The following is a 12,994-nucleotide window of genomic DNA, read 5'->3' as shown; positions in this document are numbered from 1 at the left end:
TGGATGAGTTAGGAGGGGCAGTGATATTTTCTAAACTAGATTTAAAATCTGGTTACCACCAAATCAGGATGAGGGAAGATGATGTAGCCAAGACAGCTTTCAGGACTCATGAGGGTCACTATGAGTACTTGGTTATGCCTTTTGGACTAACCAATGCTCCCTCAACTTTTCAAGCATTAATGAATGAAGTGTTGAGGCCTTATTTAAGAAAATTTTGCTTAGTTTTCTTTGATGACATACTGGTTTACAGTAAAGGGAGGGAGGAGCACAAGCAACATTTGACAGAAATTCTGAAAGTACTAAGAGACCACAAGTTGTTTGCAAATAAGAAGAAGTGTTATTTTACACAGGGGGAGGTTGAGTATCTTGGGCACATCATTTCTGGAAGAGGTGTAGCAGCTGATCCTAAGAAAATTGAGGACATGATGAAATGGCCCATTCCTAAAGAGCTAAAAGGGTTGAGAGGATTTCTGGGCATCACTGGATATTACAGGAAATTTGTGAAGAATTATGGGAAAATTGCTTGGCCTCTAACCCAATTACTCAAGAAGGATAGTTTTTTATGGAGTAGGGAGGCTCAAGAATCTTTTGAGAAGCTTAAAGAAGCAATGACTACCATACCAGTACTAGCTATGCCAGACTTTGACAAGGAGTTTATCTTGGAAACTGATGCATTAGGTAAGGGGATAGGTGCTGTCTTGATGCAAGAAGGGAGGCCCATTTCATATATGAGTCAGACCTTGTCTTACAGTGCTCAGTAGAAGTCAGTTTATGAGAGGGGGCTCATGGCTATTGTAGTCTCAATTCAAAAGTGGAGACCCTATTTACTAGGGAGACATTTCAAAGTTCATACAGACCAGAAAAGTTTAAAGTTCCTCACTGAACAGAAAACAATGGGAGAAGGACAACAGAAGTGGATTTCAAAACTGTTAGGTTTTGATTTTGAAGTAAAATACAAGCCAGGAAAGGAGAACAATGCAGCTGATTCTTTGTCAAGACAGATGCAGTATGTGCACATCACTACTATTCAATGTGAGGCTTGGGAAGGTTTAGAGGAGGAAGTACAAAGTGATGATAGGTTGAAATTGGTGGTGCAAGCCTTATTAGCTGATCCTTGCAGCCAAGAGGGGTTCCAGCTTAAAGGAGGGAGACTGTATCATGAAGGCAGAATTGTAATTCCAAAAAATTCACCCAGAATTTCTTGGATTCTGCATGAGTTTCATGACACAGCTGTTGGAGGGCATTCAGGGTACCTCAGGACTTACAAAAAAATTGTTGGTGTGGTGTATTGGGAGGGGATGAGAAAAAGAATACAAGAGTATGTCAAGGCTTGTGAAGTTTGCCAAAGAAACAAGTATCAAACTTTGAGTCCAGGAGGGTTATTACAACCTCTACCTATACCAACACAGACATGGAGTGACATTTCCATGGATTTCATAGGAGGGTTGCCCAAGGTCCAAGGAGTGGACACTGTGATGGTGGTAGTAGATAGGTTGACAAAGTATGCTCACTTTCTCCCTGTAAGTCATCCATACACTGCTAAAAACATTGCTGAACTGTTCATTCAGGAGATAGTAAGGCTGCATGGATTCCCTAGTTCTATAGTGTCTGACAGGGACAAGGTGTTTCTAAGTAATTTCTGGTCTGAGTTGTTTAAACAAGCAGGTACTAGATTAAAATATAGCAGTGCTTACCATCCTCAGTCTGATGGGCAAACTGAGGTGGTCAATAGGTGTTTAGAAACCTATTTAAGGTGTGTGACTGGACTCAAACCAAAACAATGGCCTAAATGGTTGGCCTGGGCAGAATATTGGTATAATACAAATTACCACGCATCCTTGAAAACCACACCTTTTGAGGCCTTATATGGAAGGACTCCACCAGTGTTAGTAAGGGGAGATGCCCAAGTTTCAGCAGTAGATGAGGTAAATAAGTTGACAGCTGAAAGAAATGTTATGATCAGAGAGTTGCAGGAACAGTTGCTAAAAGCTCAAGATGTCATGAGAAATCAGGCAAATAAGCACAGAAGAGAGGTGGAGTATGAGGTAGGAGATATGGTGTTTTTGAAAATTCAGCCCTATAAGTTAAAGAAACTGGCCAAAAGAGTCAACCAGAAGTTAAGCCCCAGATTCTATGGTCCTTATGAAATTCTACAAAAAACTGGGAGCAGTAGCTTACAAGCTGAAACTGCCAGAGGACACAAGGTGCACCCAGTTTTTCATGTCTCATTACTGAAGAAGGCAGTGGCACCTAATGTGGAACCCCAACCATTACCCTCTTGTATGAATGAAGAGTGGCATCTAGAACCAGTTCCTGAGGAAGTTAGGGAGACCAGGAGAAATGAAAGTGGAGAGTTTGAAGTGCTGATCAAGTGGAAGCAGTTACCAGAGTTTGAAAATTCATGGGAACTGGTAGAAAAAATGAAACAGGAGTTTCCAGAATTTATCCTTGAGGACAAGGATAATATTGAAGGAGGGGGTATTGTTAGATATGGTAAGGTGTATAGCAGAAAACGTGGGAGGAGAGGTGGAGAGAATATTCCCTAATTCCTACAGCTAGCTAATTCTGTTAGAGTGCACATGGGATCTGCCAGCTGGCAGATAGGAGAGAGAAATCAAATCTCTCAATATATGCAGAGAGAATGTTCTCATGTCAGTATGCTTGATTTGGATAAATTCCTACCTAGGAGAGCCAAGGCCTCTCGAAGAGCCTATTCCATTTTCCATTTTTCTAGCTTTCTTCTTTATTTTTCTTGCTGAATCCTGTAATGAGCTAGATCCCATATGAACTCTAGCTCCTTTTATAGTAATACAGACATCTTTTCAGCATCATTATTACTGTTTTATTACTATTTCTGCTAGATTACTATAGTGATCCTATCATTTTGGTATCTAGAGCCTTGGTTTCGTTTACCTTGTGTATGGTAATTACGAGAAGCATCATGGAAAAACGTGTAGAATTGATTGAGCAGTGGATGGGTAACATGGAAGCATCCATGGAACAGATTCGTCAGCTAGTATTAGATCAACAAGCGAGACCACAAATCACGGTTGATCAAATACGACAGATCGTGCAGGAGAGACGACCACGACGTCACCGGCGTAATGGAGACGGGGATGGAGACGATGACGAGGGTAGCGATCTTAGTTCAGCGTCAATAAGATCGAGACCACGACACCGTCACGGGAACGACGATAGGAGAGGAGGAATCTTTGGAGGGAGAAGACGATTGGAGATTCCGGTGTTTAAAGGAGAAGACACATATGGGTGGTTGGTGCGAGTTGAGCGATATTTTCGCATTTACGAAATTCGTACACAAAAGAAGGCGGACGCTGTGGTTTTGGCGATGGAAGATCGAGCTCTAAACTGGTTTCAATGGTGGGAAGAACAAGCACCATTGAGGACTTGGGAGGAGTTCAAATTAGCTGTGATTCGTAGGTTTCAACCGGGGTTGCTGAATAACCCATTAGGACCCTTGTTGAGCCACAAACAGAAGACGACGGTGAAGGAATACAGGGACAAGTTTGAATTATTGGTAGCTCCTTTAAGAAGAGAAGAAAGAGGGATGTTGGACTCTATTTTCTTAAATGGTTTGAAAGAAGAAATCCAGGCTGAATTGAAGTTATATGATAGTCAGGATTTGGCAGAGATAATTGATCGAGCATTATTGATTGAAGAAAAGAATGAGGTGGCAAGAAGAAGGAGTACTGGCTGGAAAGATAGAGGGGGGACTTATAAGTTCAAAGATCCTGGAGATATGAGTAACCCTAAGAAGGAGAGTGAAAGAGGGGGAACAGGATACCATGACAGAACTAGGGGAAGAAGATTAGATCCTGCACAGCTGGAAGAGAGGAGTAAAAAGGGGTTATGTTTCAAATGTGGAGATAAGTGGAACAGGGACCATACTTGCAAATTCAAGAATATGGTCTTGAAACTTTGTGAAGAAAGTAGTGGGGGGAAGCTGAAGAAGCAGAACCAGACAAGGAATCAGAAAGTAAGGAGGCAGAGAAAGAAGAATTGAAAACTTTGCAATTGTCTTTGCAAAGTAAGGAGGGATTTACTTCAAACAAATCATTTAAGGTTTGGGTGACTGTGAATGAAAAGAGGGTGTTGAGTTTGATTGATTTAGGAGCAACAAGTAACTTTATTGATTCTAAGTTGGTGTCAACCTTAGGGTTGGATGTGAGTGAAACTCCAGTTTATGTGATTGAAGTAGGAAATGGTGAAAAAGTAAGAAATCAAGGGGTCTGTGCAGGGTTGAAATTCCAGCTGTAAGACATTGAATTTCAACAACATTTCTTTTTGATGGATTTAGGTGGGACTGACATGGTACTAGGTATGGATTGGCTGGCCAGTTTAGGAGACATTGAAGCAAATTTTGGTGAATTGTGTCTGAAATGGGAGAAAGGAGATTAGAGGTACAACATACAAGGTGACCCTGCCTTGTGTACTAGACAAGCTTCGTGGAAAGCTATGTTAAAAGCTCTGACAGATGATGGAGTAGGGTTCTACCTGCACTCAAGTGAAACCACACCAGTTGATGTCACAACTAAAATGGTGGAATGGGAAGAGCTACTCAAACAATTTGAGGAGGTGTTTAATTTACCAACAGGATTACCACCCCCCAGAGAACAGGATCATGCTATACCCCTCAAATTAGGTGCTGATATTCCTAACATCAGACCTTATATATATACCTTTTACCAAAAGAATGAGATAGAGAAGATTGTGAAGGAAATGTTGCAGGCAGGGATCATAAGACATAGTACCAGCCCTTTTTCAAGCCCAGTTTTATTGGTCAAGAAATAAGATGGAGGCTGGAGATTTTGCACTTATTACAGGGCCTTAAACAAGGTCACCATACCAAATAAATTTCCTATACCAGTGATTGAAGAGTTATTGGATGAGTTAGGAGGGGCAGTGATATTTTCTAAACTAGATTTAAAATCTGGTTACCACCAAATCAGGATGAGGGAAGATGATGTAGCCAAGACAGCTTTCAGGACTCATGAGGGTCACTATGAGTATTTGGTTATGCCTTTTGGACTAACCAATGCTCCCTCAACTTTTCAAGCATTAATGAATGAAGTGTTGAGGCCTTATTTAAGAAAATTTTGCTTAGTTTTCTTTGATGACATACTGGTTTACAGTAAAGGGAGGGAGGAGCACAAGCAACATTTGACAGAAATTCTGAAAGTACTAAGAGACCACAAGTTGTTTGCAAATAAGAAGAAGTGTTATTTTGCACAGGGGGAGGTTGAGTATCTTGGGCACATCATTTCTGGAAGAGGTGTAGCAGCTGATCCTAAGAAAATTGAGGACATGATGAAATGGCCCATTCCTAAAGAGCTAAAAGGGTTGAGAGGATTTCTGGGCATCACTGGATATTACAGGAAATTTGTGAAGAATTATGGGAAAATTGCTTGGCCTCTAACCCAATTACTCAAGAAGGATAGTTTTTTATGGAGTAGGGAGGCTCAAGAATCTTTTGAGAAGCTTAAAGAAGCAATGACTACCATACCAGTACTAGCTATGCCAGACTTTGACAAGGAGTTTATCTTGGAAACTGATGCATTAGGTAAGGGGATAGGTGCTGTCTTGATGCAAGAAGGGAGGCCCATTTCATATATGAGTCAGACCTTGTCTTACAGAGCTCAGTAGAAGTCAGTTTATGAGAGGGGGCTCATGGCTATTGTAGTCTCAATTCAAAAGTGGAGACCCTATTTACTAGGGAGACATTTCAAAGTTCATACAGACCAGAAAAGTTTAAAGTTCCTCACTGAACAGAAAACAATGGGAGAAGGACAACAGAAGTGGATTTCAAAACTGTTAGGTTTTGATTTTGAAGTAAAATACAAGCCAGGAAAGGAGAACAATGCAGCTGATTCTTTGTCAAGACAGATGCAGTATGTGCACATCACTACTATTCAATGTGAGGCTTGGGAAGGTTTAGAGGAGGAAGTACAAAGTGATGATAGGTTGAAATTGGTGGTGCAAGCCTTATTAGCTGATCCTTGCAGCCAAGAGGGGTTCCAGCTTAAAGGAGGGAGACTGTATCATGAAGGCAGAATTGTAATTCCAAAAAATTCACCCAGAATTTCTTGGATTCTGCATGAGTTTCATGACACAGCTGTTGGAGGGCATTCAGGGTACCTCAGGACTTACAAAAAAATTGTTGGTGTGGTGTATTGGGAGGGGATGAGAAAAAGAATACAAGAGTATGTCAAGGCTTGTGAAGTTTGCCAAAGAAACAAGTATCAAACTTTGAGTCCAGGAGGGTTATTACAACCTCTACCTATACCAACACAGACATGGAGTGACATTTCCATGGATTTCATAGGAGGGTTGCCCAAGGTCCAAGGAGTGGACACTGTGATGGTGGTAGTAGATAGGTTGACAAAGTATGCTCACTTTCTCCCTGTAAGTCATCCATACACTGCTAAAAACATTGCTGAACTGTTCATTCAGGAGATAGTAAGGCTGCATGGATTCCCTAGTTCTATAGTGTCTGACAGGGACAAGGTGTTTCTAAGTAATTTCTGGTCTGAGTTGTTTAAACAAGCAGGTACTAGATTAAAATATAGCAGTGCTTACCATCCTCAGTCTGATGGGCAAACTGAGGTGGTCAATAGGTGTTTAGAAACCTATTTAAGGTGTGTGACTGGACTCAAACCAAAACAATGGCCTAAATGGTTGGCCTGGGCAGAATATTGGTATAATACAAATTACCACGCATCCTTGAAAACCACACCTTTTGAGGCCTTATATGGAAGGACTCCACCAGTGTTAGTAAGGGGAGATGCCCAAGTTTCAGCAGTAGATGAGGTAAATAAGTTGACAGCTGAAAGAAATGTTATGATCAGAGAGTTGCAGGAACAGTTGCTAAAAGCTCAAGATGTCATGAGAAATCAGGCAAATAAGCACAGAAGAGAGGTGGAGTATGAGGTAGGAGATATGGTGTTTTTGAAAATTCAGCCCTATAAGTTAAAGAAACTGGCCAAAAGAGTCAACCAGAAGTTAAGCCCCAGATTCTATGGTCCTTATGAAATTCTACAAAAACTGGGAGCAGTAGCTTACAAGCTGAAACTGCTAGAGGACACAAGGGTGCACCCAGTTTTTCATGTCTCATTACTGAAGAAGGCAGTGGCACCTAATGTGGAACCCCAACCATTACCCTCTTGTATGAATGAAGAGTGGCATCTAGAACCAGTTCCTGAGGAAGTTAGGGAGACCAGGAGAAATGAAAGTGGAGAGTTTGAAGTGCTGATCAAGTGGAAGCAGTTACCAGAGTTTGAAAATTCATGGGAACTGGTAGAAAAAATGAAACAGGAGTTTCCAGAATTTATCCTTGAGGACAAGGATAATATTGAAGGAGGGGGTATTGTTAGATATGGTAAGGTGTATAGCAGAAAACGTGGGAGGAGAGGTGGAGAGAATATTCCCTAATTCCTACAGCTAGCTAATTCTGTTAGAGTGCACATGGGATCTGCCAGCTGGCAGATAGGAGAGAGAAATCAAATCTCTCAATATATGCAGAGAGAATGTTCTCATGTCAGTATGCTTGATTTGGATAAATTCCTACCTAGGAGAGCCAAGGCCTCTCGAAGAGCCTATTCCATTTTCCATTTTTCTAGCTTTCTTCTTTATTTTTCTTGCTGAATCCTGTAATGAGCTAGATCCCATATGAACTCTAGCTCCTTTTATAGTAATACAGACATCTTTTCAGCATCATTATTACTGTTTTATTACTATTTCTGCTAGATTACTAGAGTGATCCTATCATTAAGATGGAAGTAGCTTTGCTTATCCTGAAAATGTAGGTGCAGCTGGAACTCTTTATGATGCAATTCCTCAAAATCTAAAACAAAGTGTTTTACAAATTAAAAATCCTTCTCTAGTTCTGCAATATCTTCTTGGTAACTAGTTTTGTTCCCTAAACTACTACCACAATACACAAAAATCCTCATTTAGTGGTTGAGAATAAGAGAATAAATTATAATAGTTAATGTAAGAATTAATGAAGGCTATCAACTATGACATATATGTTATTAAGTAAAGATAGAGTGCAACATGAGGTGTATTTAAACTTTATATTATATGGATAGAGTGATTTGCCTATATGTATATGTGAACCTTGTAAGAAGCTTAGAGAGGCATCACAGTTGCAAAAAGGGACATGCACTTATTCAGGATTTCCAGGTTATGTGTCTCAATCTCAAATTATTGTTACTTGCATGACAGACATTTCAACTAAGCTGCACAAAGTAATAAAAGAACTTTCTCTTGTCTTTTTTCTTGTTCTCCCAACTTTGTATAATGACACCAGTTTTTATGATTCCACAGGAAGTATATCCTTGATATGTTCATCTTAACCGGTGACAGATATCTTTCCCTCCTCTGCGTGAGTTTATCCTTGGTATGTTCATCCTAACCGATGACGGATATTCTCATCTTTGGTATTCTACCTAGTAAAAAGGTAGTTGTAATCCCTATTTTGTTCCCCAGAGAGTTAATCCTTGATATGTTCATCTTAACCGATGACGAATTTCATTCTCTTTGTGGTATTCTACCCAGTAACCGGTAGTTGTAAACCCTACTTTCTCCCGCAGAGTTTATCCTTGATATGTTCACCTTAACTAGTGATGGATACTCTCTCCTCACAGAGTCTATCCTTGATATGTTCATCTTAACCGGTGACGGATTTTATCTTTGATGGTATTCTATCCAGCATTTGATAGGTGTAATTCATACTTTTTGTTCAGTTGGTATATCCTTGATATGTTCATCCTAACCGATGACGGGTATCCTCCTTGACATCCCCAGGCAAGTCTATCCTTGATATGTTCATCTTAACTGATGACGAATTTTCTTCCCTGTTGAGTTTATCCTTGATATGTTCATCCTAACCGATGACAGATACTCTCATCTTTGGTCTTCTACCCAGTAACTGGTAATTGTAAATCCTATTTTCTGCAATTTCCCCAGCAAGGCTATTCTTACCCAGTAATCGGTAATGAATACTCCCTCATGGCATTCTCCCAGCGAGTCATCCTTGATATGTTCATCCTAACCGGTGACAGATGTTCTCTCTGTCAGATCTTTATTATCTCCTTACCCAGTAATAGGTAGTGGATAATAAGTTTCTACTCCTCCTGTGTTGAAGTTTATCTTCCCCAGTCGAGTTGAGTGTGCATTTCCTTAGTGTTGAAAAGTATATTTTTGGCAAATATTTTTATATCGTATCCACAGAGATTGGTTATTATTACCTCCGTTCTATAATCCAATTTGATATAAGTTTAAAAAGTAACCAAGTTGTTTGGTTTGGAAAATTATCTTTTCGAGTAAAATGTCACTAAAAAACAGTAAAATGGTTTTAATCAAAGGTAAAAGCTTGGCAAGATTGGAGTTCACTATTCCAAATGCTTATGATCCCTTATGAAAACTACATAGATTTAATATTATTGATGATGTTCAAGTATCCTCTCAATATTATTTATGTCTAAATGATATTGTGATAAGCACTATATTGATCCTTAGACAATCTCTCCACCTAACTATCAATATAGCAATCTTTAATGGTTGATACCAATGAAGAGTAATGAACAAATCTATCTCTACAACTTATTCACTACTTGAAAATCTATTTTATGTCAAGACTCAAATAATCTCTTTCAACAACTACTCAAATCTGATTTTCAACTTAGGGCAAAAACAACATTCAATACATCAACAATCTTTTATTATATATATGAAACAAATGGAATACATAAACAAATGAGAATAGCTACTACCTCCAATCTTGACAAAATGGGGTTTAGCTCCTCATCATCATTTTCAAAAGCAAAAATGCAATGGAAGAAAAACTCTGTTTTCTCTCTTACAAAATATCAAAAGTATGAGTGAATGAATGTGTCAGTGTGTTAGAATGAATATCACTTTCCATTCTAATTTCCTAAAAGGGTTGGCATTTCCTAAAATGATCATTTTTCATCTAAGACAGAAAAGCTCCCCCAAGGCAGACACCAAAATGGCAAAACCAGTTGGTCATGAAAAATAGCACCCTTGACCCAAAAACAGCTTGCTGGATTCGCAGCCTTCGCGGCGCGAAGGTGGTTCGCGACGCGAACTGAAGCTATCTCAGCTTCCTTGCTTTGCAAGCTTCATCCAAAGTCTTCCAAGTGGTATTCTCCCAAGTTAGGCTTCCAAATTGCATTCAACACTTCTTCCATATTATGATGTTGCATTCCAAAAGCTCTCTTACCTAAAAATTCTACAAAACTGACAATTATGTGAAATAACTATTCAAAACAAAATAAATTAAACCTAATTGCATTTATACAAAATAGTGAGAATAAAAGTGTGTAATTACATCAAAACTTGGTAAAAGGGACCAATAAAATGATATAAAAAGTAGTACTAATTGGTCCCTAACAACTCTCCCCAACTTAGCATTTTGTTTGTCCCTAAACAAAAGTTTCCACCATCACGACCAAATTAATGACACAAAGGATTGAAACAAGGATTTACCCAGGACATTCAAATGGTTCAAAAGTGTTTGGCAATTTCTCAATCCACCTATCTCAATTCTAGACAAAACATAAATAAGAGAAATGGTTGAGTGCAAAAATCATACAAAGAAATTCAAAGTCATGTATGTCAAAATTGAATCAAACTTACACACACATCATAGTAATGATGAATAACATGAAGGGTTACTTTCTCTCATCCAAGCAATTAAGTCAACAACACTCAAATCATGCGGTCATCAAAGAAAATACCAAATCATGTGAAAAATGAGAATCAACAGGTCTTCCGAGGGTTGTAATGTGGCTTGGGTTTCAAGAAAGGATATGATTAAGAGAATTTAACAAAATTGCCTATCCTAAGGGAGCATTCCCAAACATTCAACTCTACACGATATCCCTTTCTTTAATCCATATCTTTTTCTTTTTCTTTTCACATCCACACAACCATGAGCATTTTCTTTGCTTTTTTATTTCTTTTCATTTTTCATTGCTCTATGGTGTCAAGGGTGATTTTTTTTCTTGTTTCTTTTCGCATTTTCACCCTTTCATAAAAACTCACTTTTCCAAGTTTCTAATCAACTCTTCTTACTTTACTCTCCCCAACTTTAGATTCCAAAACCAAATTTATTCAATAATGCTCCCTACTTAGAAATAAGCAAAAGGCAAAATTTTGCAAACAACTCGGTTTGAAGGTTCAATTGACACGAAAGAAGTTAGGATTCATTTATTCACAAAATTTTCAATTGATTTTACAATTATCAATCAAATGAATCCTACAATAAGCTCAAAGGGGTTTAACTAAGGATTACTCCTCACAAGGTTAGTTGATTCAAACTTTTTGGTCAAGTGGTTTTTCTCAACAAACAATGCCTCTATCATTTTCAAAATTTTCACACAAAAATAGCTTGATGCATGATTTAGCATGATAAGAATGAGTTAAAATAATGCTCGGTTTCCCGCATTTTAGTGTACAATGGAAAGCCTCCTCACAATTGGTTAAGTCCTATTTTGATTCAAAGATGACATGTATTTCGATGAATTTATGATATGGAATTTGCACACACCATCAAACTACTCATGTTAAGTCTAGAAATCGATAAAGTGTACCTTGAAATGCCGACACTAATTCTTATCATCACCACTCGAAGTGTCCTATGCTTCTTTCTTTGCGAACATTTCTTGGTTGCTTTAGGCTTGACTTACGAGTAAGAACAATTAAACAAAAATAATGTTGGTAAATCAATTTGATTGTAACACACTTAAATCTCAAAGAGTATTCATGCACTTATCAAAACAACTAACAAACCAAAATTTTGGTGAACTAGAGCCACCCAAAAGTATACTCAAAATTCTACAAAAGCAATGATAATACAAATAAAACTCAAAGTAACAAAAATAAAAATTCAAAAAGCTCCTCAATCTTCCTCCTCTTGTCCGCCACCAACCGATCCAAGAACGTCTTCCATCTCATCACCATCACCATGGTTGGCACCACCTCATGCACCCCCCATAAAAGATGGCATGCCCTCAGGCCAATTAGCATAAGCGACATAATCCGCCTGGGACGGAAATGTGCGGGCTTCAGGTGCCAAGAAAGTGTTCTGGAATTGTTGCTGCATAGCGTCAAAGATGAATGATTGAGACCTTCTTGAGGCCTCAAAGCTCTCGCAGCAATAATTAGCAAATGCCATCTGGTCGAAAACTGGAGTGGTGCGGGGTCGAGGTCTAGAGGACGAAGTCCCAGCTCCTTCGGCTCTACCCATTTGCTTTGGCAGAACCGGTTCAAATAAGCATCGTTAATCACACTAGTGATAGAGAAATGTACTTCCTCCGGAATGGCAACATTCGCCCGTCGGCAAAGTCCCATGATCAGCCTCGGGTATGCAAGCACACCTGCCTTACCACCAAATTTTGTTCCGCTTATAGCCATCTTGCGCATTTCCCCTGCTATGATTGATGCTACATCCACAGATTTTCTGATCATAATGTAATACAGCAAACACCCGACATCCAAAGGGATCGTGGTGCTGTGGCTCCTTGGCCGGATATTGCTCAACATCAGCACCAGAAATGCCCTTGCTCCCAGATTCAAATTTTCTCGTTTCCATGATTTTGGCAATCCTTGATCGTTTAGGTCAAATGTCTTTCCTTTAATACATAGGGTAGCGCTCACCGCTTGAAGATCCCAAACGTTTGCCAATTCCTAGGTACGATACTCGCACCGCTCATTCTCTCCCAAAGTTAGAGGATTACCAAGATATGAGTTGATTGCATCTCTTCCAAATGAAATGATCTTGCCTCTTACTCTGGTTTGGTAGTTTAAAGCTACTCCCTATCATAGTTGATTGCCGCTTCGGGTTCACAAAGTTTGGTCCACCTTCTTCTCTCAAAATTTGAAACCAAACTCTGATAAGTCCCACCCGGTGCTAAACGGATGAACCTTTCCGGTAGGATGGTTCTCTTGATTA

The 12,994-nt window shown here is 39.2% G+C and overlaps 1 protein-coding gene across 1 annotated transcript; it reads left to right on the top strand.

Moving 5' to 3' along the window:
• Nucleotides 1-4,749: 4,749 nt before the first annotated feature.
• On the top strand, nucleotides 4,750-5,744 carry LOC127073770 (uncharacterized mitochondrial protein AtMg00860-like). The gene has a single exon (XM_051014991.1). The coding sequence runs from the start codon at nucleotides 4,969-4,971 to the stop codon at nucleotides 5,659-5,661; it is 693 nt and encodes a 230-aa protein (XP_050870948.1). The 5' UTR covers nucleotides 4,750-4,968; the 3' UTR covers nucleotides 5,662-5,744.
• The last annotated feature ends 7,250 nt before the right edge of the window (nucleotides 5,745-12,994 follow it).

The sequence above is a fragment of the Lathyrus oleraceus genome, chromosome 4 (assembly GCF_024323335.1).
Source record: "Lathyrus oleraceus cultivar Zhongwan6 chromosome 4, CAAS_Psat_ZW6_1.0, whole genome shotgun sequence".
Lineage (NCBI taxonomy): Eukaryota > Viridiplantae > Streptophyta > Magnoliopsida > Fabales > Fabaceae > Lathyrus > Lathyrus oleraceus.
This window is presented reverse-complemented; position numbering and strand designations above follow the sequence as displayed.